Source organism: Tamandua tetradactyla, chromosome 15 (assembly GCF_023851605.1).
Source record: "Tamandua tetradactyla isolate mTamTet1 chromosome 15, mTamTet1.pri, whole genome shotgun sequence".
Taxonomy (NCBI): Eukaryota; Metazoa; Chordata; class Mammalia; order Pilosa; family Myrmecophagidae; genus Tamandua; species Tamandua tetradactyla.
Genome location: NC_135341.1, coordinates 34,153,027 through 34,179,514, shown reverse-complemented (window position 1 = coordinate 34,179,514; position 26,488 = coordinate 34,153,027). Strand labels below are relative to the sequence as shown.

Genomic DNA, 26,488 nt, shown 5'->3' with positions numbered 1-26,488 from the left:
TGAAAGGAATTGACACAACTCAGCATTTGGTTTGTCTTTCCTGCCCACGACCTCAACTGATGTCACTATCCGAGGGCTTACCAAGGCATTGACTCACTGAATCACAAGGCTTTGACCAAGGGATCACTGAACAGCAAACAAGGTATGGCAGTGGATGGTGGTTCTGTACTCACCTCACCATGCATAAGTACCCAGTCTGATAGAGATATTGAAAGACCTGGTGAAAATACAGCTGAGATACCAGCTTGAAGATGAAAGCCTATAGAGTGGGATGTCTTCTTCAGGACATAATAAGTACCTCACACCAATGCCCATTACATTGTGTTGCGTCTCTAAAAAAGTACAACACGTGGGCCTTGGAACCAAGGTGTGGAAGGGATAACATCCTTGCCTACCATCCCTCCAGCTACCTATTTGAGGAATGTACATTTTCTGTCCCTCCAACTATAGTCTCTGCCTCTCTAGAGGTCCTGGTCTCTAGAAGAGGAACACTTTTATCAGAGAACAAAGTAAGACTCCCGTTGAACTTCAAGCTGGGGCTGCCACCTGATCACTGCAGGCTTCTGGGCCTAGAGACAAGCTAGAAATGAAAGGAGTCACTATACTGGTAAGAATAATAAACTCTGAACATCAGAAGAAGGTGGGGTTGCTGCTATGTGCTGCCAGCAGGGAGAGCATGAATGTAGCTCTGGTGCCCTCTCTTGGAGCTCCCCTGCCCAAATAGATGAAGAAACCATAAATCACTACAGTCACAGGCAGAGAAATGCATGGTAAGTATAGAAACAGATCCCACAAGGAATGGCATTTTGGGTCACCCCAAGCACAGTCTGCCAACTGTTAGATCAACAGAGGAGCCAGTTGAGTGTGAAGAGAATCTAGAAAGGGTGGTAGAGGAAGGGGTAAAGGAATGGGAGTATTAGACTCAATACTAAAGTACAGGGGCTGTAGCTCATCTCTCTAATCCTTCCCTTTGAATTTTGTTTTTGTTTTTGTTTTCAGAAAACAGGACCAACCACAATCTTGAAGAAAAAAGTTGTTCACAGATGGTGAAAATTTACTATGGGAAGCAAGAGAGCCTAAGTGCTGTAAAGATATAGACCATAAGGGGGATATGTGTGCTCTGCCCAGATATCTCCTTTACGGCCAACAAACCATCTCACAGTTGGTGGGAATATTGGTGACTGCCAGGTCACAGCTGTGTCCCTCACTGGGAATTGCCCTTGGAGAGAAGGAAGAGACTATTGAGCAAGGTTATGTCCTCTCCTAAGGGGCAGCCTGCAGCCAGTGACTGCTTGATGGTTACATAGAAAAGTCCAGTCCCTTCCTTCAACTTGGAGCAACTCTGATGAGTCAAACCAGTTCCAGAGTCACCCGTAGGGTTGACAGAAGCTTCAGTTGCAATTACATTGTGGGCCAATTTCTCTCTCTGACCAATATTGTATTCCTCACTTCCTCAGAAGTGTTTCTTCCAACAGCACCTTCTTCAAGGTTAATTTGGCACTTAACCCTGATCTCTGTTTCCAGGAATCCCAATATAAGACAGGGTCTGTATTAGTTTCCCATTGTTGCTAGAACAAATTACAACCTGTCTAGTGAATTAAAATAATACAATTCATTCTCTTAATTTCTGAAGGTCAGAAATTAATTAAATGTGTCTTGCTTCACTAAAATTGGGGAATCGGCTATAAGGTGTTCCCTTTGGAGCACTGGGGAAGAATCTGTTTTCTTTTCCAGCTTCTAGAGGCTACTTGAAGACATAAACCTCTTCTGTCCTTAAAATCACCTACAGAAAGTTGAGAGTCTTTCACAAAACATCACTCAGATGTTGACTTCTTTTTCACATTTAAAAGCCCATGACCCAAAATGCCATGATTTTTTTAGGTCCATGTGATAATCAAGACTTAGAAAACTTAATTTCATCTGCAATCCAATTCCCCCTTTCGAATGAACTTGACATGCTCACAAGTTCTGGAAATTAGGACTTGGACTCCTTGGGAAACCATTATTCTTCTGACCGTAGGGTCTGCCCACAGATTGCCTCAGTCTGCCACTCTGTGGTGACAGTCACACACCCGTCCCACCCAGGACTATGCAGAACTGAGACTTCTCTGAGCCACAAACAACATAAAGACTCTCCAGAGGACTCCCCAACCTTAGTCCCAGTGTGGAAGTAAATGAACGTCTTGAGCTGGTGCTTCTCTCCAGGTGAGGCAAACTTAGGGTTTCTCTTATGCCTCCAGGACTTTGTCACCCAGGGTAGGGACAGTTTTCAGGCTGGAAAGAGGGAAAATTTTCTTGTGTGCAGGCACCCCATCCCACCCAAGGCCTGAAACAATGGATCCCAGCTGGGCCACTCCAGGGTCTTGGACTTATTCTCAAAATCCGCCAGCCAGGACCTTGTGGCCAAGCCGGTAGATATTATTAAGGAGACACCCTGTGAGTTCAGGACTCCGACAGGTGCAGCTGAGAAAATTCACATTCTGCCCCACTTTCTTCCCCTTTGTTTCCCGCCTTTCTCCCTCAGTCCCAATTCCTCCCGCATTTCTCCCCTCCCCCCGCCCCTGCCGACTTCTTCTGGGATTCTATTCCCCCATTCTCTTACTCCCTTTTTCCTAGTTCCATCCGTCTCTTTCAGCCCCACAGTGCCCCAGCCTCCTGACTTCAGACCTGGGCGTTCAGCACAATCTCCACTCGCATCTTCAGATGCTGCAGTAAGGAAATGGCAGGATCTGAACATGGAAGTAGAGAGAAGGGTCTCAGGCTCTGAGGGTCCCAGGTCTCTCCCGTTAGGTGGGCTATGGGTGGATATTGCATTCTTTCATTTAGTGAGCAATTATGTGGCACCTGCTATGTCCCAACACTGTGCATCCTCTGAGGTCTCAAACATGTTAAATTCACAGGCCCTGCCCTGCATGACCCACTCAGGGAAGAGAGAGTCAGCAGACAAGTGGTTGGAATAGGATCTGAGGGGGACCACAGTGGAAGCCTGTAAACGGGATTTGCTATTTCCCCTGTGTAATCCACAGGGTCACCCCTAGGAGCTGAAGGAAGCACCCTAGGGTGGAGCTGGGACTGCTGTAGAAGAAGTGCCAGAGGCAGGGGCTGATGGGGAGGGGCACCGGGGCACAGCCCACTCCCAGGAGCTCTGCTTTCCTCCCTCTGCAGGCTGGGGAACTAGTCCTCTGCTTATTCAGAGCACTGATCTGACCCTCCTTTTTTACCCCTCCCTAAGTGGTCTTGAGAGCCTCTGAGGGAAGCTCTGCGAAAGGAGTTGGAGAATGGGGGTGGGGGGGAGGGAGAAGAATAGTGAGAGACCCAAAATGCTGGCACCTCTGCACCAGGGACACACACAGTGGCTCTGAGGGGTCCTTATATCTTGCGAAGTGCAGCCGAGGTCACCCGGGGAACCATGAGGGTATCTCTGCTCACTCTCCCCCTTTCTCTTTGCTTTTTAAAAGGCGTTACACGGTACTGATCAGCCCTGCCAGCTGCTGAGGACATCGGCTGTGGCCGTGGAATTGTTCTCCTCTGAACCAAACCAGACTCGGGTAGAGGTGGGAGGGGCCGCCGCAGCAGGGGCGTAGAGGGTGGGCCACCAGGCAGCCCAGGGCCACAGGGAGGAGGGTCAGGGCCACGCAGCGGGCGGCACACACAGACCCGGGTTGGGGGGAGGGGATGCACATTTGCCTGCCTTTTTTTTTTTTTTTCTTTTTGTAGAAATTGTAGTTTACAGAAAAAACATGCATAAAACACAGGGTTCCCATCTATCCCTCGTTTGCCTGCCTTTTAACACTGCTTTATTTCTCATTTTAGCTCCCCACTCGCTACTAGGAAATTTGCATTTCTTTTAAACAACTTTATAGGCATTTCCCTGTCTTTCGCGGACCAAAAGAGAAACTGTCTTTTGTGTGTCAGTGTGTGAAATCTAAGTATTCTCACAAGCTTTTAATTATAAAGAAGATGCTACTTTTGTTGTTAATAAACTTATTGCTTGTGCCCGTTCTTCTTCTTTTTAAGGAAAAGGAGATTGGAAGAAGAAAAATAAGTATTTCTGGCAGAACTTCCAAAAGAGTCAGAAAGGAATAATGAGGCAGACTTCAAAAGGTACTGACCAGCTGGCAGAGGCTTTTAGCTCTCAAAGGTTGAGAAGCTTGTGCCACTGACCTGCATTTGGGGTGGCCCGCTGCCTGTGCCCCCAGGTGCGCCATCTTCCTGAGAGCCCTGCCAGTACTTCAAGACTGTACCACGGATTTCAGTTTTTATCAAAGAAAACAAACTGGACAGAATGAGCAGGACTTTCTTGACACAGCACTGAGTGCCAGGTCTTAAGTTCCTCAGAAAGTTGCTCTTACTCACCGGGAAGTCTGGGCACTTGGCTGGTCTTGGATGCCACCTACCCCTGCCCACTTGGGTTTTTGGAATCTTCTGGATTTTCTGTGCCTTTCCTTTCCATGGCTGCGCCGGTTAATGGGCCATTGCCCGCGGAGACCGTCTAATAGTCTGACCCAGTGAGAATTGGTGGGCCGCCTTGTGTCCTGGATTGTTGCTTTTATAGTAAGCACATATATTGCCCCTCTGGGGGTCCAGTCCTATAATCTATGTTTCACTAGTTATCCGGAGGCAAACCGAAGCAAAGCCATGTTCAGATGTCCAGCTGCAGGTTATCATTAGACGAAAACTTTTAGTTGCTTGCTAGTAAAACTACTTGTTTTCCTTTACAAAATCTTAGTGCTTTGTCATGTTTAGAATGTTTCTCTAAATATTGGCACACACAGTGGGCATGCCAGGGGCATACCTGGGCTCCCTGGAAACAGGCGACGTGGTTATTTTTTTAAGTTGTCCTGGTTTAAGGGACATTATTATTAAGTACTCCCAGTGTTCCCCTTTGGTGTACATCCAGGGTCATGTGTGACTCAAAATAAAGTCTTGGATTCTAACTAAGTCTTATTTAAGAAGAAAGAATGTAAGGCAGGCTGGAGTCAGATTGTGTCAGCTGCCACCAACTCCTGACCCACTGCCACCGTTAAAGGTGGCAAGTAGCACAGAAACCAAGTCGGCCGGCTTTTCTCCTCGCCAAACACACGGTCACTCCTCCTGCAAGTGCAGGAGGGGCAAAAGGAACTGATTTTTTACGACATGGGAAGGAACGGGGGAGCACTCGGGACCAAGCCCCAGGCCCCAGGCAGGCGTGCGGGCGCGGCCCTGTCTGACGCCCGCCCACACCAAGCACGGCCTGTGCCAAGGCCGGGCAGGAGGAGGTAGAGGGGCTCATCACAGCCCCTGCCTGGCACCCGCACGCTGAGCCCAGCACGACCGTCCACAGGCCTCATGGGGGTGGGCTGCCCTCAGCTTTGGGTTGGAAGCATCTGTCCTGACTGCCCGTGTGATGTCTGTAGATCCGTCCTTTCTGTGAGCTCCAAAGCGCAGGAGGCTCTGCTGTGTTATGGCACAGGGTCCCTGCCACGCCTCTGCAGCAATGTGCGTTTCTCCCTCACTTATCCAGGGCAAGGACACAGAGCCCTGAACCATGGAGACTTGGAAGTCTTGTTTGACTCAGTTGGTGGCTTAAATTACATCTCCACCCTGTGACATAGCCCTGCCAGCTTCCCCCCTTCCAAAACTCCTCTGCTGGACTTTCCATTATGAAAGCACGGGCCATTTTGAAGGATCTGTCTCTGTTGTAATGTCCGTGTGTTCTTGGAGCCAATTTCCAGATTGGCCGCGCCCTCTGGCTTCCACAGCGTGCACATGGCCCCGCCCTCCACTCCCCAGCCAAGGGCTGGACCAATGCCTCTATCCACAAAGGGATGCTTCCTACACCTTCCAGATGCCTGTGACCCACCCGCCACTTCCAGGTCCTCCAACTTACTCCTGTCCTCCCCATGCCTCTTGTCCCCTTACATTCTCACTAACAATCCCTGTGCTGGAATGGTTTCTCCTTTTCTGTATATTACACCCCCCACAGACCCACATTAGTCCCCTGCAGACTCACGCTAAACAAATGCACAGCTGTGACTCCAAGGAGGAACCAGAATGGCATGCTGGCCTCTGCGTCTTAGCCACGGGGACTTTTGATTCAGCGCTGATCTGTTGGCTCCAGGTGGGTCTTCGAAGGCCAAGAGCCGCGGAAGTGGGCCAGTTTCTGCACTGGTAGCCCTTGCCCATCTCCTGACTGTGACCTTGAGGCCCTTAGAAGCAGAGGAAAATAGGAGAGCAGTCAAGGGTATGTGCGCCTGAGAAGGGGCCAGGCTGGTCCTGGGGCCTCATGGGCTTTCCCACCTGCGGGTGTCCTGCTCACTCAAGACACTCATCCCCAGGAGTCCTGTGTTGGTCCAGACATGGGAGGTTCAGCCACAGTGAGAGAGTTAACCCTGTCCCCCAATTCCCCTGTCCTCATCAGGGATGATCACTTTTCCATTTTATAGTGCATCTGTTACTAATGCTGCTTTTATATAGTGCCTTTACAGCACGAGCGTATGCATTTGTGCCAAGAAAGGGACCATGTTGACCTTGTAGTTAGTTTGCTTCACTTACATTCTTCACAGTCAGTACATAAAGAACAAAGTCATCTTTATTGTTTTATTGCATTCAGTTTGATGAGTTTTTGCAATTTCGTATTCCCCTGTGACTATAGCAGACCCTGACTTATTTTTCATTATCCCCACTGCCAAAACAGCTCCCATCAGACCAACCTTCAGTAGCTTTACCCGCAAAGAGATGTGCAGCCAAAGACAGGTAACCTAGGAAAAATCTTTGCCTAATAAAAAAAAAAAAATCACACACATCTCCTCAAAATTAAACACTTTTGTGCATCAAAGAACTTCATCAAGAAAGTAGAAAGACAGCCTACACAATGGGAGACAATATTTGGAAACGACATATCAGATAAAGGTCTAGTATCCAGAATTTATAAAGAGATTGTTCAACTCAACAACAAAAAGACAGCCAACCCAATTACAAAATGGGAAAAAGACTTGAACAGACACCTACCAGAAGAGGAAATACGGATGGCCAAGAGGCACATGAAGAGATGCTCAATGTCCCTGGCCATTAGAGAAATGCAAATCAAAACCACAATGAGATATCATCTCACACCCACCAGAATGGCCATTATCAACAAAACAGAAAATTACAAGTGCTGGAGAGGATACGGAGAAAGAGGCACACTTATCCACTGTTGGTGGGAATGTCAAAGGGTGCAACCACTGTGGAAGGCAGTTTGGCGGTTCCTCAAAAAGCTGAATATAGAATTGCCATACGACCCAGCAATACCATTGCTAGGTATCTACTCAAAGGACTTAAGGGCAAAGACACAAACGGACATTTGCACACCAATGTTTATAGCAGCGTTATTTACAATTGCAAAGAGATGGAAACAGCCAAAATCTCCATCAACAGAAGAGTGGCTAAACAAACTGTGGTATATACATACGATGGAATATTATGCAGCTTTAAGACAAGATAAACTTATGAACCATGTAATAACATGGATGGACCTAGAGAATATTATGCTGAGTGAATCCAGCCAAAAACTAAAGGACAAATACTGTATGGTCCCACTGATGTGAATGGACATTCGAGAATAAACTTGAAATATGTCATTGGTAACAGAGTTCAGCAGGAGTTAGAAACAGGGTAAGACAATGGGTAATTGAAGCTGAAGGGATACAGACTGTGCAACAGGACTAGATACAAAAACTCAAAAATGGACAGCACAATAATATCTAATTGTAAAGTAATCATGTTAAAACACTGAATGAAGCTGCATCTGAGCTATAGGGTTTTTTTTTGTTTTTGTTTGCTTGTTTGTTTGTTTGTTGTTGTTTTTTACTATTATTACTATTTTTATTTCTTTTCTTTATATTAACATTTTATATATCTTTTTCTGTTGTGTTGCTAGTTCCTCTAAACCGATGCAAATGTACTAAGAAACAATGATCATGCATCTATGTGATGATGTTAAGAATTACTGAGTGCATATGTAGAACGGCATGATTTCTAAATGTTGTGTTAATTTCTTTTTTTTTTCTTTCCGTTAATAAAAAAATAAAAAATTTAAAAAAAAAAAATCACACACATGTAACTGCCACTACTAACCCGCTAGGACAGCTCCTCCCTTACTAACTTGTTAAAACTTTCACTTCCTTCTTTTGAGAATAACGAGGGACATAATCTAACACCAGAACAAGTGCCTGCTTTCTTCTTTTTCCACAGAGCTAACTGAAACTAGCAGAACTTGCGCTAAAAAGAATAGACCTGAACTTCTCAAGATAATAGAACCCATCAGCCAATAATAATAACCAAATTGAAACACCCAAATTAAATGTGGACAGAACCAATAATAATAACCAACTTGCAGTCATTAATTGGAATGTTTACTAACCAATCCCAATGTGCCAATAGCCCTAATATCCCTAACCTCCCCTCCCCTTGTTTAATCCAATAAATAGCCCTCACCTTTCCAACTTGGGAAGACAGATCTGAAGAAAATACTACCCTCCTGTCTTTGCGAGGCTAGCCTTTCCTAAATAAACAGTCTCTTCTCAAAATCCTGGTATCTACTGATGGATTTGTGCACACGGTGCGAGGACTCATTTTTGAACCATGACATAACCACTACCCAAAATAAGATCTAGCCCATTCCTCTGTGTTCGTCTCCATGTGCTGTTTGCAAGCAATTGCCCTTTTACCCCCACCCTCCATGGAAAATCTATTCTGGTGGCTCTTACTATAAATTTGTCTTGCTTGTTTTAGAATTTTATATCAATGGAATCATTTTGTATGTACACTTTTATATCTGGTTTCTTTCACTTAGCATGTTCTGAGATTCATCTGTTCTCGTATGTATCAGTAGTTTGTTCACTTAAATTAGTGAGAAGAGTTTCATTATAAAAACCTGCCACTGTTTCTTTGACAGGTCACCTGTTGATAGACATTTTGGTTATTTCCAGTTTTGACCTATTTTGAATACAGCTACTATGAATATTCAAGTATTTCCTAGATACATTTTTTTTCATTTCTCTTGTGTAAATACCTAGTAATAGAGCGAAAGTACAAGGTAGATTTAGGTTTAATTATATTAGAAAATGCCAAATAGTTTTCCAAAGTGGCTCTGTTACTGATCCTCTATGGGCCAGACCCTTCAAAACAGGTCTCCTGTCAGGTGCTGTTTGCACCAATAGAATGAAACCAGGTTTGGTAAAGCAAAGCAACACTTTATTCTTTGACCAAAGACTGAAGAAAGGTGGATTCGTGTCCAAAAGGCATCTTCTCCCTGAAGGTCGGTGAGTGGGATTCTTTTATAGGGGGCCAGGGGATGTGCACGCAGGTGGTTGGGGCAAGTGAGCATGAGAATTTCCAAGGAACTTAAAGGGGGTAGGGGTTGAAGAATTGGTTTTGGGCATGCACAGTCTTTGACCATGCTATAACATGCTTCTACATACACAGCATGTTCAGAAAATGGCATCTAAATTCCACTCAGAGGTAACAAATTTAATACTATGGTGAGCAAAGGTAAATTAGAGTCAGGGTTGGGGCTTAGTGTGCACGCTCTAAGGAAGGGAATTTCCTGGCTGCAGCAAGGCAGGAGCTTGAGGTTGGCATTGAGATGGGTTCTTGCTTTTGCATTGGCTGGGGACTTTGTGGTTCACTGAGGAATGAGGGGGCAATGGCTGCAGGATCTTCAGTTTTCAACAGCTTAGCTTCTTTGCACGTGTTTGCAGTTATATTTTTCTTCACAATTCAAGCAAACACATTAATTCGACTAAAGTTTTTATGAGCAATCTTCTGGGTGAGACTTCATCCTGGTGACAATTCTACCATTTTAACCTGCCCAACAGTAGTGTGTAAAATTCCAGCTGATCTACACCCTCAACAATATTTAGGGCTGTCAGCAATTTTATTTAGCCATCCTCACAGGTTGCAGGGTTATCTAATTTTGCTCTATTAATTTTCATTTCCCTCATAAATAATTCTGTTGGACATCTTTTCACATGATTATTACACAATAGTAAATCTCTTTTTGGGAAGTACCTGTTTCAAAACTGTGCTCCAAACTCATTCATTCTCATTGCTATTTGCATTTGCTGTTTGATGGACTTAAATCCAGGTAACTAATTTTTTTACTGATGTATTTTCAGGTTGTCTTAATTTTGTGGTAAACGATCTGACAGAATTAACTACATTTTATAAATCTCTATGCCAATAGTTCAGCATTTCTAGTGTCCTGCCTTTGCAGCCAAGGTTTGGACATTTTTGGAAAGAAAGAATGGGCTGGTCTTCCATCACTGAAAAGGGTGCAACTGTTGGGAACCATGTTGGTGCTTGCATCATAGCTGCCCTTATGACATCATTGCTCACTCTCTCCTCCGCTCTCCCTGCCAGAATTATAGCAGGAGATGTGCAGACCTAAGGGGGATGGAACCATCTAGCTTTTAACCATGGACAATTTAGGGGATTGCAGACCTGAAAGGATTTGAGCCATCAACAGTCATGGGCATCCAATGTTGTGTAAGAAGTAGCCAGTCTACCAAGCATTATAGGCAGGTGGTGGGATGGGGTGGGGGGCAGATTTCCATAGTTAATACAGGAGGTATGTCCGTGTCTCCAGGCAGACAAAAAGCTTGAACATGTGGGAGGTTTGGCACTGGGTTGTATAGGCAACAAGCTAACCCACATTTTCCTCCCAAACTCTGATTACAGAAGAATGGCCATTTGTGCCAAATCGTAATCGAAGATTATGATGAAACAATACTGATGCAAATGAAAGAGGAGGAAGAAAGGAAAAAAAAAATGGAAAAACTTCTACTCCCACCCCCACCCCCACCCCCAACGGTAGGTTGGTGAGGGCCCTCAAGCTAATTGGGGACCCCTGACTTGTGATATCTCTGACCTCGGCTATCCAGCAGTGATGGGTAGTCTTCTCTGTGGCCCATAGCATGGGGTGATCAGGGAATTTATCTTCAAAACTGGACACATCCATGTGTGAGAGGTGGTACTAATAAGAATTACTCAGGAGCAACTGCATGGACTGAGAATGTCCTTGGCTGACCGTGCCAAATGGTTGCCCTATGCAGAGCTGGAATGAATAGAGGTGAACTCATCTTTGGCCATCCCTTCTCACGTTCCCTTCTCAGTCTGAGAATTATGGGCAGCTGAGACATGGCGAGTTGTTTGTAGGGAAAAGGAACCCCCCAAAATAGAACCAGGCCACACAAAACTGAGGAGTGGGATGGTGAGGGCCATGTTTGGGGTGTATATGACCAACGAAAGGGAAGCCTGAATCTAGAACTGGGTGGTAGAGCATGTTTGCATACGTGCATGTGTGCGTGTTAACTGAAGTCTAAGGTGTGAGTACCAAAAGATGTGAAAGTGAGAAATAGGCGAGGAAGATCCCAAACTGAGGGAAACAGGGAAACTCTTAATACCGTGATGTGACAGAGGGAAAAGCATGTTGTGGATTTGCAGTCAGGAATGAGGGGACAGAGGGGAAAAGGATGCCATTTCCCAGCAGGTGGGTGGGGTCTGAGGGAAAGGAACAGAATCCCCATGGGGGTTGGGGGGGGGGCAAGTTCAAGCTGACATGGTAATCTTGAACTATAGATTATGACAACCTTGCCCTAGACTGGACCCCTGGTCTATGTAAAACTGGTTGAAGTAGCAAAGGCAGCTGTACCCCTTTTACAGATGAGTTCACTGAGGGTGGAGGAATCAAGGCATTGGGTCAACAGCAATTTTCCAGAGAGTGGCAGAAGCAAGACATCCAGGGCTCCTAAGTGTCAGAGGGCAGAAATTGTTAGAGCATCAGGTCCCTTTCCTGGCATGTTCTGGGGATGAAGAGGGTGATGACCATTTCCTGACTGTCCCTTCTTTCTCCTTACAATCATCCCAAACCAATGAAGCGCACTAACAAAGATGAGGCAGCCACAAAGATCCAGGCCTGGTGGCGCGGCACCCTGGTGCGCCGGACGCTGCTGCACGCGGCCCTCAGGGCCTGGATCATCCAGAGCTGGTGGCGGCTGACGCTGGTGAGGCTGCTGGAGAAGAAGAAGTGGGCAGCTCTAGAATTGTATGCACGACAAGAATGGGCAGCAATTAAGCTACAGTCGTGGGTCCGCATGTGGCGGGTACGCTTGTGTTACTGCCGCCTGCTCAATGCTGTCCGAATCATCCAGACCTATTGGCGCTGGCATTGCTGTCACACCCGCGGCTATTTTCAGGGCAGCTATGAACTCACAGCAACCAAACTGGGAGTTGAGCTTGAAGTCTTTCTGGGCGCACAGATTTGTCGGATAACAGACTGCATCCCCTTCCCAATAAAGAACTGACCAGGTCTGCTCCAACTCTGTGTCACCAGATCTCTGTCTGTAAAGCTCGTCACCTGCCCTACAGATTTTGGACTCTTACATCCCCACGGCTGCATGAGAGTTCCTTATAAATCTCATATTTGCACATATCTCCTTTTGGTTCTGTTTTTCTACAGAATCTTGATTAATAAAAGTGCTAATTCCTAGGACAGGCGTAAGCAGATGACAGTCTGGGCATGGCCTGGAATCCAGCTCCACAAATCCTCTAGCCAGGTGCCTGTGTGCAGGGCATGAATGTTCAAGAGTAAGTGGCAGCCTGGCATGGGGTCACTGGCTGGAGTTGAAGTCCCAGGGTCATGTGCTGTAAAAGCAGGTGGCCATGGCAGAGAGCAATCTCCTGGGATTTAAAGAAATTGAGCCTTCACATGTCAACCTCAGGAAACTTCCCCTTTAGGGAAGGTTAGGGTAGAAATAACTTCAGATCTGCATTGTTTGTGTGGGTTCTCACCTGGAAGACTGTGGAAGCCAAATCTAGAATGGGAGGCTCATACCCATGCAGCCCAAGTGTCTGCGTGAGGTCTCCCTGCCACCAGATCTGCTGCCCAACTGCCCAGGGAGCTGCCATCTGGGAAGTCCACACTCTCCAGGAAACCCCCTGCCCAGAAGACCAGCAGCATACACCCTGTGCCTGAAACCCCGGGACAGAGGTTTGAGGTCTCCAAATTAGGCTGAGCAGAAAGCTCAGGAACAAGGTTGTGCATGTCACCAAGACCATGATTCAGAATCCTTGAGCTCAATAAGCAGGATCACTGATGTCGAAAGACAAGTCTGAAGAGCCCTAACCAGAGACTCTAAAGGAGTCTAATTAATGTCTTAGGGGACATGCAATGACTTCTCAGCTTGGGAGGAAGATCATTCTAATATTAAAAGACTCAAGAATGAATCCCAAAGAGAAATAGCCAAATTGTCAAAATTAAATCCCAATAGACAGGATGGAGAGCAGAGTGGACATAACCAAAGTGTAGATTATTGAGCGGGAAGTTTGACATGAGGAATTCTCCCAAATGTAGTATAATAGGGAAGAATTGAAAGAATAAAAAAGTAAATTCAGAAGGCATTTGTGCTGGGTTGAAAGGAAGTATGCCCCCTAGAAAAGCCATGTTTTGGTCAAAATCCCATTTCATAAGGGTAGAATGGTCTCTGTTCAATATGTATGTTTGAAACTGTGATCGGATCATCTCCCTGGATGACGTGATTTAGTCAAGAGTGGTTGTTAAACTGGATTAGGGGACGACATGTCTCCACCCATTTGGGTGGGTCTTGATTGGTTTATTGGAGTCCTATAAAAGAGGAAACATTTTGGAGAATGAGAGACTCAGAGAGAGCAGAGAATGCTGCAGCACCATGAAGCAGAGTCCACCAGCCAGTGACCTTTGGAGATGAAGAAGGAAAACGCTTCTCGGAGAGCTTCATGAAACCAGAAGCCAGGAGAGAAAACTAGCAGATGACGATGCCATGTTCGCCATGTGCCCTTCCAGCTGAGAGAGAAACCCTGACTGTGTTCGCCACATGCCTTTTCACTTGAGAGAGAAACCCTGAACTTCTTCGGCCTTCTTGAATCAAGGTATCTTTCCCTGGATGTCTGTGGCTGGACATTTCTATAGACTTGTTGTAATTGGGACATTTTCTCGGCCTTAGAACTGTAAACTTGCAACTCATTAAATTCTCCCTTTTAAAAGCCATTCCATTTCTGGTATATTGCATTCCAGCAGCTAGCAAACTAGAATAGCACTGATCCAGAAGTTTCAGCTTTGATCCGACGGTGCTCCAGAGATGAAGGGCTGTGAATGGACATGAGAAACATTGAAAGCATTAGAGATAGAATGATTCTCAGAGCTTTAGATAACTCACCTCCCTCCAAAAGGTTGAAGGAAAGAGATAGATTACCCCAAAACACTGCCTTAGTATCTTTTATTTGGTTGGGGGGGAGGTTTGTGCATGGTCCAGGAATCGAACCCGGGTCTCCGGCATGGCAGGCGAGAACTCTGCCTGCTGAGCCACCGTGGCCCACCCACTATCTTTTTTTTTTTTTTTTTTAGAAAAATGCATTTAATTATAAAATTTCTTTTGAAATAAAAAAGCAATGGCACTAATCACCACAAAGTTATTTAAGTGATCCTGTCCACAGGCTGCTCTTGCAATTATACGATAAAATTTACTACTGTTCTCGTTAACAGCATTTTCCCTCCTAATTAGAGTGACATCAAGAGCTTCTGAGAATGTGTAATTTTTCCTAAAGTACTACTAAAAGTGTCATACACAGTTTGTGCAGTATTCATTTACATCACCTTTTATTTACTACACTCTGATCTTGTAAAACATTTAATATTTCGCTCTCATTTCACTCTTCTACATATGTAAGGAGGCTCATTTTTGTTGCAATATGGTTTATGCATTAAAATCCCTGGGAGGAGTAGTTTTCACAACATTTTAATAAATTTATTCTGATTATTTAAAATAAGTACACAAGGGCGGGCCGCGGTGGCTCAGCGGGCAAAGTGCTTGCCTGCTATGCCGGAGGACCTCGGTTCGATTCCCGGCCCCAGCCCATGTAACAAAAAACGAAAAAACAAAATACAATAAAACAAGAAAATGTTTAAAAATGTTTCCCTTTCTTCCTTCCTTCCTTCCTTCTATCCTTCCTTCCTTCTCTCTGTCTTTCCTTTAAAAAAAAAAAAAAAAAAAAAAAAAAAAAATAAGTACACAAGCAAAACTTGTTCACGTGACTGACTGTGTCATTCAGACCCAAAAGAATAACTGTTCTGGCAGATATTCTATGAGTAAAAAAATCCTTCTTTAAGTAGAATACATTCTCTATTACTGGATTATAATGCACTGTGTATTTATAATGCTAACAGGCCAACAGGTAAATCCAGCTATGACTTTTTAAATTTCATTTTGAAGAGTACAGAGTACGCTGACTGCTTTCGCTTGTACTCAGCTTGTTACCCAGCTCTTCAACCTGGATATATTTTAATTTACTCTCCATATATCCATATTTCATGGGTCAGTAACAATTGGCAGTTTCTGACAGTTCCATATTCTTGATAGTGGAGGCAGTTCTGTGTATGTCAGATGAGCTGAAAAAAATCCAAATCACTTCATGTGCTACAGCAGGAAAAAGTAAGACATTATTGTTTGAACAAATGATTCAAAGAGATGAATATTAACGTTCGGTAGTGACGGGAATACTGCTGAACTCAGTCTGCTCTGAGGCGCGCTGCCGTGACAACTGGGCATACCTGCAGTTGTCATCATGACAGCCTTTTTGTTCAAGGCACACCTGGGTGAGGGAAGGGAACAGAGAGGAGGACAGAATGGTGAGAAAGCACTGATTACAGTAGAAACGATTTTAAGAGAAAAGCACGAGAGGGAAGAGAGTATATTTTCATATGAGAAAAACGTATGTCACATCTGGGCACGTTTCCTGGCATTTCTGAAAATAGCCCACAAGCTAACTAAGCCTCTTTTCTCTCACTCCAGAGATAGACATTTTCTAATAATAACATTAATACCAATAAAACCTGTCATTCTGGCAGCAGCACAAACCTACACTTTTTTAAAGGCTGGAGCGTGTCACTGTTTAATAGTTGGGTGTGGTGGAATAATAGAGGCTCCTGCCATTTCTCTCATTGGCCCCCTCGACCTGGCAGTACGATGAAGTCCCCCGGCTGGGCTGCCGCTGGTTAAGTCCTCTGCAGGAGCCTGGGCTTTATCACCCACTCGGCATTTGGGTTGAGCTGATGCAACTCCTTTATGTAAGTGTCATCATCGAGGCAGCGCTCCCCAATATTTCCTCCGATTTCAAACAAAAAAACGTCCCCTCTCTGGAGAGTCGGAGCAGCCCCACTTTCTTGACTGAGAAACCTGGTAAGAACGTCGCCGGCTTTCAGTTCTTCCGTGAGCTGTATCGCCATGGAAACTCTGGAAAGATGGGGAGCTTGCACTCGGATCACTCCCCGAGGAACGTCAGCATCGTTTGAATTCTTCTCTTGCTTTTCATATTTTTCTCGGTCATAAGCCATCTTCTTCAGCAGTTTCTTCATGGCTTTTTTATCTTTTTTTTGATTTTCGGTGTTTTGTTTCCTCACTTGGTTGACAATAAACTTGGGAATAGTCCACAGAAGGTTTTGGTACTTAATCAGTAAGTGCATGCTACTGGCCGTCCCCGCTGCCATGGCAAATTCCTGCTGCTCGCTGGCCTTCAGACCCTCAGCCCGGCACATAAAGAGGCTGGGAGCCATCACCATCGCCACGTTCAGGGCCGTCATCTTATTTTTCTCTTTATTGTCAATTACTCTCTGGAGAAATTCGAGCAGAGCCTTCAGCATGTCCCTGTTTGTGTCAGGAAGCAGGAGGACAAGAAGATTCAATGCCTGGAGCTGCTGCCTCTTGGTTGGAAGATTCTGGACAGCCTGGAAGGCTCTGAGATATTCTACACTGAGTAGGGGCTGAGGCAGCTCCCGAATAAGGAGCTTGAGAAGGCTGGCTGCGTCGTGCTGCTTGACACTTTCCCAATTAAAAGTTCCTTCATAGAACTTTGCTTCTAGTTCTTGGCAAAGATTCTTGATTCTGCTGGCAGCTCCGGGAATTCGTAAGAGGCCTTCAGTTTCCAAACCTCCCTCTTCAATACGAGAAACCAGCTTTTGAAAGATCAAAGGAATTCGAGCTCCTGGTACCTTCCTCTGATCTTGCTCTAGCAACACTGTCAATGGAACACCAAAAAGACCAACGTCTTTTGTTTTGATTTTCACAGCTTTTTGTTGTTTTCAGTTCAACGCCCAGCACATCATAGAGGGCGGTGAGCTCGATCAGGGCTAAGCAGCAGACCTTCTTCATGTCCTGAGCTGCCAGGTCCCCCACCCTCGTGGTGCCCGTCTTGTCTTTTGGCAATCTGAAACTAGGTAACGGGGCGTCATGGCCTTCGCTCCTCTGAGTCTTCCTCGCGCTCTCCTTCTGGCCGACAGCCTGCTCCGCGAAGGAAACCTCCAGGTTGATGTCTGTTTCAGACGCAGGGGCCTCCTCAGGTGTGCAAGGGCTCAGCACCGTTATGCCGTCCAAGGTAGATGCCTGATCATCTTTTTCTGGATATTTGTTTTCGTTTGTTCCGACTGACTGTGCTTCAGTGCCATCTGGAGCTTTTTCCTTTGGCTCTCTCTGCTGAGCAAAGATGTCTCTGACGTCAGGAATCTGGTACGGTCTGTTCCTCTTCCTCAGGGTCTGAGAGACCGTCTCCACTCGCTTCTGCACGGCGGCCGCCTGCGTACGCGTGAGCGTGGACAGCAGCACCACGCTCTCCTGGGGGTCGCCGGCGGACTCGCCGAACAGATTGGACAGGCCGGCCTCTTTGAGCCACTCTTCTTCCAGTTCTCCCTCATCAGGTTCTTTGACGACCACCACCTCTTGGTCTTCCTGTCTATTCTCATTGGATTTCTTGATATTTTCAAGTTCTGTCCAATAGTCCTCCATAGACAGTTCGTCCAAAGAATCCTGCGAACTGGAGCGGTCGAACGGCGGCTTCTCCGTAGCTTGGGTGGCATTTTCCGGGCTCATGGTATACTGGCCATGTCTGCGACTGGGCGCGGGCTCCCGCGCGGGGCGCCCCTCGGCCGCCGGGTCCTTGGCGCTGGGGTGGTAGGCGGTCAGCACCACGCCCGGGGAGCCGCTCAGCCAGCTCATGCTGCGGGCAGGGGCATAATCCCTGCGGGCCTGGCCGGGGAACCGGGAAGGAGCTCCGGCCCGCCCGGCCAGGCCGCTCCCACCCACTATCTTTTAATGGATGATAATAAACTATAATTTTTTAAAGATAACAAGAAACCAATCTTTACCTGTGAAGAAGTTTCAGATGACAACAGGGTCTCAGTAGCAATGCAGGGTGCCAAGAGAAAATGAAGCAACATCACCAACATTCTCAAGAGATACTACTTTAAAGAAGGAATTTTAAACTCACCAAAATTTTATTTGAGTATAAGGCCAAGTGAAGTATCATTTCTTATAAGTCTTATATGACTGAGAAAGTTTACTAATCTTCCTCAAAAGAAGCATAGGGCTGCAAACTCTATGACAATGAAAAACTAACCTAAAGGAATGACACAAGAAGCAGTGATGAGTAGAGAAGTCAGTAAAATGTATTCTCAAGCCTAAATAAGATTTTACTCTAAAAAAAAGTATGTCAATTTAGAAATAATATTCAAGATGATCACAATATTGGAGGTTGCTTTTTCTCCAGCTCCTTCGCAGAAAATTGGGCTAAATGTCTTGTGATTTTTTGGGAGGTAATAGATAATGATTTTTGCCATGGATCAAAAGCCACGTATCAATAGCAAAATATATGTTAGCATTTAAGTGTAAGTTCTAGAATTATGAGTAGAATAATGAAAACTGATAAAATAAATTTGTAAAAAGGTGTATAAGTAGCCTATCAATTAGGAATTGTGTTTGGCTGCTACAATAGAAACCTAGACACCAGTTACTGAAAAGAAAAAAGTTAAGGATTGTTTTATTTCATGCATATAAAACCTGGAAGGGGGTAGTTTATGGCTTATGTGACAGTTCCTTAATGTGTACAAAAACTACTCTTCTTTTGTCTTCCTATCTCCACCCTCATCTTCATCCTGTGGATATAAATCTTGTCCTCGTACTCTCAAAATGGCTACAAGAGTATATTTCAGGAAAGAAGAAAGGCAAAGGGCAAAAACGTCTCCTAAGGAGCTTGAAGGGAGTTAACTATAAGGGTAAAAGGTTTGGATGGATACTTGTAGGCACTGTTGAAACTGTAGAAGAAAATAATAAAAGGTTGACATAAAGTAATATGTGATTGAAAGCTAAGTATGAAAGCCAAAGGCCTCCTGGGATCTAGTTTAGTTTCCTAGGCTGCCCAAGCAAATACCACGAAATCAGCTGACTTATCCAATGGTCATTTATTATCTCACAGTTTCGAGGATTTAAAGAAAAAGTCCAAATCAAGGCATCAAGGTGATGCTTTCTCCCTGACAACTGATGTTCTGTTGATGCAGGATAGAATAGGGCTTTGAGGCTGTGGTCACCGGCTTCCTACCCAGCTCTGAAGAAATAAATGCACAACTGCAAACTTCCTAGAACAAGGATTTCCCCTAAAGCCCCAAAACCATAGTTTGTAAAAGTCATGGACCAGAAATGAACTCTTAGTTTATAACAGAAAGCCTGGGATCATAAAGAGTGTTAAACTCTGTGCCCAAAACAAACTTTTAATATGTGACAAGAGACCACAAGCACCGATACTTTTCTCTTCCTGAAAGGAAGACGACACCTGGCATTCAAAGGTCAAAATGTACAATCGCCCTATAAAACAAGCTATACCCACACCACTCCAGGTGTGTCTCTCTCTTGAGCACACCCACGCTAATTTCTTTAGCATATACTAATCTTTCAATGAAATTCACTGCTTACTGCTACTTGCTTTCTTATCCTTGAATTCTTTCTCATGGTGAGACTCCAAGCCTGGAGTGGAGCTCAGCTCTGGAATCAGCAGAGCTCCAGTTACATCTTTTAGGTGAACCAGGCAGGAAAGCAGCACCTTCCATGTAAGACACCAGTACTCAAAATCTGTACTCCATAAATCATGCTAATTGACATAGCCCTGTCAGTTCTCTTGGCCATTTCTCCTTATCTTTCTCTTACTTGCCTCTATTGTCCTTGCTTTCCTCATTGGCTTTTGCGTGCCAGCCAGTGCTTGGCTCATTCCACGCTGTATGAATGAACTCTCCAACCATCTCTGTCTCACTACCCATGGCACCCAACTTCAGAGACTCATAAGAAATCTTTACACCTTCTATCCTTCTCTTCTTCCTGTCCTCCCTACTCCTGACTCACAGTGTCTTTTTCTCTGGCTCCTTCACTGTTCAGTCCTTTCCCTCCCTGTTATCTGTTAAGTTTGTTCCAAGACTCTTATGTGTAAGACTTCCTGTAGACAAGTAGGAGATCACCCAGGGAACTTTCCTCATCAGCTGGCAGGGAATAGTCATCCCTGGCCCTGCTAGTCCTATTCCCTTGTTTTTCTCCAGCTGCCATTCTTCAAGGACTCCTCTCACACCTTCTTCTTTGTGATTGGCCTCTCGGCCACACTAGACAAGCTTTTCTGTTCACCCTGAACCTCATTCATTTCCTACTCCCCAGGGAGAAATTGGGGCTTAGCCAAGTGGGACCTTGGCCTCTGCAACTTCCTTACTTATGGTAGTTCTTTACTGTGGCCCTGAAGGATGGGTTTTGCATAATGCCCTGGGCTTTTTGCTCAGGTCTAGTCTAGGGGAGTTCGAGATGGATCTGGGTACTAGGGCACCTGGTCCCGCCGTGCACCTAAAAAACCTCCTCCCTCCTGTCAGTCTAATAGACTCTCTCTTCTGTCACTTCTTCTTAGTCTTGCTTTGGTCTTCTCCTTTCCTGTCCCACATCCCTTGTTGGGTATGTAGCAGAACTGTAAATCTCAAGACCTCCCATGGAGTTATCTTTCTAAGTCCACTGGTTGGCCCCTACATACCCACTGAGCATGTCCATCTTTGGCCTTGTACCCTCCTTTACTCATAGTCCTCCCAAGAAGACATTCTCTGGGATATTCTCTCACATCTTTTCCTTTTGCAGGTGGCCTAGAGGCTGCTTCCATAAGAAAATTTAAAATTAAAGATGAATCCTCCTTTACCCATTTTAAGATGATGAAAGGATAAGGAAGCAGATATATTGGATGAATCATTGTTAGCCAAACCCCCAAAACTTGAAACCCAAAAAAGACTCCGGGATGATCCTCCCCCAAGCCCAGAACCCGAGCCAACTGAACTTGAGGTTCCCATAGATCCTCCTTCTTTAAAGAAGAGGCTTCCAAGCCCACTGTACCCCCTTCTTATTCAAATCTAGCAGGACACACTCAAAGTGGAGTCTGCTACCACCCCCTGGAGAAGGAAAAGAAGAATTTAGAAGGAAGTGGCCAATGAGGATATGGGGACTATAAGGGTCCATGTCCCTTTTGCTATAACTGACTTAGTACCATGTAAGAAACAATTAGGAGAGGATCCCTCCAAGTTTCTGGAGGGATTAAATGAGTTCACCCAGGGGGATATCCAAGTCATTCTCTCCTCTTGCTGTACTCCTGAGGAGAAATGAAGGATCTAGACAGAAGCCCAAGGACTATGGAGACAAGCTTCATGGGCACAGCCAGCATGTGTAAGAAGGGGACTGCAGCAGTCACAAACCCAGACCCTGACTGGAGCCATCGAAGAGGGCAGTGAGATCTTGATGCGAGGGGCCATATGGTTACTTGCTTAATAGAGGGTATGAAAAAAATGTGTTATCAAGCTTATAAATTACAACATGCCTCAGATCATAATTCGGGAATATCAAAAAAAAAAAAAAAAAAAAAAAAACCTGGTCTGTTCCAAAAGAGGTTACTAGAGGCCAGAACAATGTATACCAGTGTAGATGCAGACTCTGAGGAAGGGCAAATCATGTTAAAGACCTACTTTATAGGCCAGTCAGCTTCAGATATAAGGTGAAAACTTCAAAAAACATCCTGAGGGCCCCAAACACTGATGAATGACCTCAAAAGTGCTGCCTTTTCTGTCTTTAATAACTGAGACGGAACTGCAGAGGAAGAGAAAGGAAGGAGAGATTGGAATAAAGCAAGGCTCATGGCTCTAGCCATAAACAATAAGCAACCACCTCAGGGCTACTCTGGGCAGAAGCCTCGTGGAATCTGTCATCGGTGTGGAGAGTCAGGGTACCGGAAGTGGGAATGCCCCCAAGGACCGGAGGAACCCTGAGGATACAGAGAGCCCCCTGGACCCAGCCCATGTGCAGGAAGGCTGGACACGGCCTGAGAGTGCATCAAGCCTCCAAGGCAGAGTAAGTCCTCTCCAAAAGTCCTGTTGACTGCCGCCAAACTGGACTGAAGGGGTCCAGGGCCAGTGGCTCCCTGGATCTAGCCAAAAAAACATTGATCTTGATGAGCCCTGGGTGACCCTTGACATGGTGGGTAAGACTGTTAATTTTTTAATTGATATGGGAGCCACACATTGTGTCTTAACCTCTCACTCTGGCCCTCTCCTTAAAGATCTGTCCCATAGTAGGAGTCAATGACAAGTCTCAGGCTTGAGCCTTCACCGCATTTCTCCCCTGCCAAACTGATAGTATTCTTTTGACTCATGAGTTTTTTAATAATACCACAGTGTCCTACCCTGCTTCTAGGAAGGGATATGGTAAAGGCATTAGGTGCCCAAATCCAAATAATAGGCTATCTGCCAAAGCAAGGACCTGAAGTCCCCTTTTAAAAATTATGGCCTTAAGTATGGTGTTAACTGGGACTGACAACACTCTAGAGTCCCTCACCTAGGAATTAAAAAGTCAAGTGGACCCAAAGTCTGGGAAACAGAACTGCCTGGGAAGGCAATACTGGCCCCTTCTATTGTAATCCTGTACAAAAAGGATTTACCATTTCCCAGAAAAAAAGTTTTGCCTTAAGCAGGAGGACCTTAAAGGCATCCAATCTCTCATCCAAAAATTCTTAAAGGCAGAATTTCTCATTTCCTGCCAGTCCTCTTATAATACTGCCCATTAAAAAGTCAGATGGGACCTACCAGTTATTGCAAGATCTTAGGGCCGTAAACCAATTTGTCATTCCCCTCCACCCTATCGTACCTAATCCTTACACCCTCCTCAATAAAACCCTGACCTCCACCATGTAGTATTTAGTTCTTGACTTAAAAGATGCTTTCTTCTGCATACCCTTAACCCATACTCCCAGTTTCTATTGGTTGCAATCCCAACCCAACTCATCTGGACAGTCCACCTCAAGAGTTTAGGGACATCTTTCCCCTTCTGCTCCGGCGGCGCTCCATCCACCATCTTATCCTTCCCTTTCTCCTCCTACTCCAGCGGCTCTCCAACCACCACTGTGCCCTCTTCTGCCTTCACCGGCTTCTCCGCCACCGTCCTCGACAGCCTTGCCATCGTCACCTTTCCTCCTCCAGAAGAGCTACTAGGGGAGCAGAAACGATACAGAACAGCTCCCAGAGCCATGACAAAGATGAAAAAGACAGCGTACCGCATCCTGGAATGGCTGACTGGCTGAGAGAACCCGCTCCGGTGAGATCGCTGAGGGGCGCGGGCTTTCCCGGGCAGGGCGGTAAGCAGCCAGAGTCCCTCCCTTCCTCCTTCCCGGGCCAGCTGGCAGAATTAGGCAGGCGGTCCCCTCAAGCCGTGGCGGCTGGCGCCCCAACCACGCGCAGCCCCCTGGACCAACTGAGAGAATTGGATCGGAAATTCCCAGGCCGCGGAAAACGGTGACCGGGGGGGTCCCTTCCAAACATGTGACTCCCCAGTCCGGCTGGGAACGGTGCACTCTCCCGGGCCGCGGCGGCTGGCGCCCTCCCGCCACGCTTGGCACACCGGACCGACTAGGAAATTCGGACGGGCACTGTCCCGGGCGGCGGCGGCCGGCGACCCTCCCCGCATTCGGACCCCCGGGCCGGCTGGCACTCTTCCAAGCCGCTTGGGCTGGCGAACCTCCCCCACGGCGAGAGTTTTCCAAAGTTAAAGGACCCACAGCACCTTTTACTGGTGGGACCCGCAGACAAACGTGTGCCATGAGCGCCACCTACTGGGCAGGATAAGAAAAACAGAACCCAGAGATTTCACAGAAAAATCTTTCAACCTGTTGGGTCCAACACCCAGGGAAATCTGACTAAATGCCCAGACGCCAGCAGAAGATAACGGATCACGCTCAGAAAATTGAAAATATGGCCCAGTCAAAGGAACAAACCAATAGTTCAAATGAGATACAGGAGCTGAGACAACTAATGCTGAATATACGAACAGAAATGGAAAACCTCTTCAAAAACGAAATTGACAAATTGAGGGAGGACATGAAGAAGACATGGGCTGAACAAAAAGAAGAAATAGAAAAACTGAAAAAACAAATCACAGAGCTTATGGGAGTGAAGGATAAAGTAGAAAAGATGGAAAAGACAATGGATACCTACAATGATAGATTTAAAGAGACAGAAGATAGAATTAGTGATTTGGAGGATGGAACATCTGAACTCCAAAAAGAAACAGAAACTATCGGGAAAAGAATGGAAAAATTTGAACAGGGTATCAGGGAACTCAAGGACAATATGAACCGCACAAATATACGTGTTGTGGGTGTCCCGAAGGAGAAGAGAAAGGAAAAGGAGGAGAAAAACTAATGGAAGAAATTATCACTGAAAATTTCCCAACTCTTATGAAAGACCTAAAATTACAGATCCAAGAAGTGCAGCGCACTCCAAAGAGATTAGACCCAAATAGGCGTTCTCCGAGACACTTACTAGTTAGAATGTCAGACGTCAAAGAGAAAGAGAGGATCTTGAAAGCAGCAAGAGAAAAACAATCCATTACATACAAGGGAAACCCAATAAGACTATGTGTAGATTTCTCAGCAGAAACCATGGAGGCTAGAAGACAGTGGGATGATATATTTAAATTACTAAAAGAGAAAAACTGCCAACCAAGACTCCTATATCCAGCAAAATTGTCCTTCAAAAATGAGGGAGAAATTAAAACATTTATAGACAAAAAGTCACTGAGAGAATTTGTGACCAAGAGACCAGCTCTGCAAGAAATACTAAAGGGAGCACTAGAGTCAGATACGAAAAGACAGAAGAGAGAGGTATGGAGAAGAGTGTAGAAAGAAGAAAAGTCAGATATGATATATATACTACAAAAGGCAAAATGGTAGAGGAAAATATTATCCAAACAGTAATAACACTAAATGTTAATGGACTGAATTCCCCAATCAAAAGACATAGACTGGCAGAATGGATTAAAAAACAGGATCCTTCTATATGCTGTCTACAGGAAACACATCTTAGACCCAAAGATAAACATAGGTTGAAAGTGAAAGGTTGGGAAAAGATATTTCATGCAAATAACAACCAGAAAAGAGCAGGAGTGGCTATACTAATATCCAACAAATTAGACTTCAAATGTAAAACAGTTAAAAGAGACAAATAAGGACACTATCTACTAATAAAAGGAACAATTAAACAAGAAGACATAACAATCATAAATATTTATGCACCGAACCAGAATGCCCCAAAATATGTGAGGAATACACTACAAACACTGAAAAGGGAAATAGACACATATACCATAATAGTTGGAGACTTCAATTCACCACTCTCATCAATGGACAGAACATCTAGACAGAGGATCAATAAAGAAATATAGAATCTGAATATTACTATAAATGAGCTAGACTTAACAGACATTTATAGGACATTACATCCCACAACAGCAGGATACACCTTTTTCTCAAGTGCTCATGGATCATTCTCAAAGATAGACCATATGCTGGGTCACAAAGTAAGTCTTAACAAATTTAAAAAGATTGAAATCATACACAACACTTTCTCAGATCATAAAGGAATGAAGTTGGAAATCAATAATAGGTGGAGTGCCAGAAAATTCACAAATACGTGGAGGCTCAACAACACACTCTTAAACAATGAGTGGGTCAAAGAAGAAATTGCAAGAGAAATTAGTAAATACCTTGAGGCAAATGAAAATGAAAACACAACATATCAAAATTTATGGGACACAGCAAAGGCAGTGCTAAGAGGGAAATTTATTGCCCTAAATGCCTATATCAGAAAAGAAGAAAAGGCAAAAATGCAGGAATTAACTGTCCACTTGGAAGAACTGGAGAAAGAACAGCAAACTAATCCCAAAGCAAGCAAAAGGAAAGAAATAACAAAGATTAGAGCAGAAATAAATGAAATTGAAAACATGAAAACAATAGAGAAAATCAATAAGACCAGAAGTTGGTTCTATGAGAAAATCAATAAGGTTGATGGGCCCTTAGCAAGATTGACAAAAAGAAGAAGAGAGAGGATGCAAATAAATAAGATCAGAAATGGAAGAGGAGACATAACTACTGACCTCACAGGAATAAAGGAGGTAATAACAGGATACTATGAACAACTTTACGCTAATAAATACAACAATTTAGATGAAATGGACGGGTTCCTGGAAAGACATGAACAACCAACTTTGACTCAGGAAGAAATAGATGACCTCAACAAACCAATCACAAGTAAAGAAATTGAATTAGTCATTCA

General features: G+C 45.0%; 1 protein-coding gene, 1 long non-coding RNA gene and 1 pseudogene across 2 annotated transcripts; 2 read left to right on the top strand and 1 right to left on the bottom strand.

Annotated features, from left to right (window-relative positions):
• Positions 1–385: 385 nt before the first annotated feature.
• Positions 386–4,895, top strand: LOC143657122 (uncharacterized). Its single transcript, XR_013162749.1, has 4 exons — positions 386–607; positions 1,000–2,205; positions 3,459–3,554; positions 4,018–4,895. It is a non-coding gene; the product is annotated as an uncharacterized LOC143657122 (long non-coding RNA).
• Positions 4,896–10,354: 5,459 nt separating this feature from the next.
• On the top strand, positions 10,355–12,341 carry LOC143657117 (IQ domain-containing protein F5-like). Its single transcript, XM_077129125.1, has 3 exons — positions 10,355–10,509; positions 10,702–10,833; positions 11,901–12,341. Exons 1-3 carry the CDS (start codon positions 10,492–10,494, stop codon positions 12,324–12,326), a joined length of 576 nt encoding a protein of 191 aa, XP_076985240.1. The 5' UTR covers positions 10,355–10,491; the 3' UTR covers positions 12,327–12,341.
• Positions 12,342–15,070: 2,729 nt separating this feature from the next.
• LOC143657116 (rho GTPase-activating protein 18 pseudogene) lies at positions 15,071–18,110 on the bottom strand (annotated as a pseudogene).
• Positions 18,111–26,488: the final 8,378 nt, after the last annotated feature.

Excerpts from the sequence above, each read along its gene's own strand:
- LOC143657117 (XM_077129125.1), top strand. Across the intron at positions 10,834-11,900 it reads CCCCACCCCCACCCCCAACG|CGCACTAACAAAGATGAGGC; the intron begins GTAGGTTGGTGA and ends AAACCAATGAAG.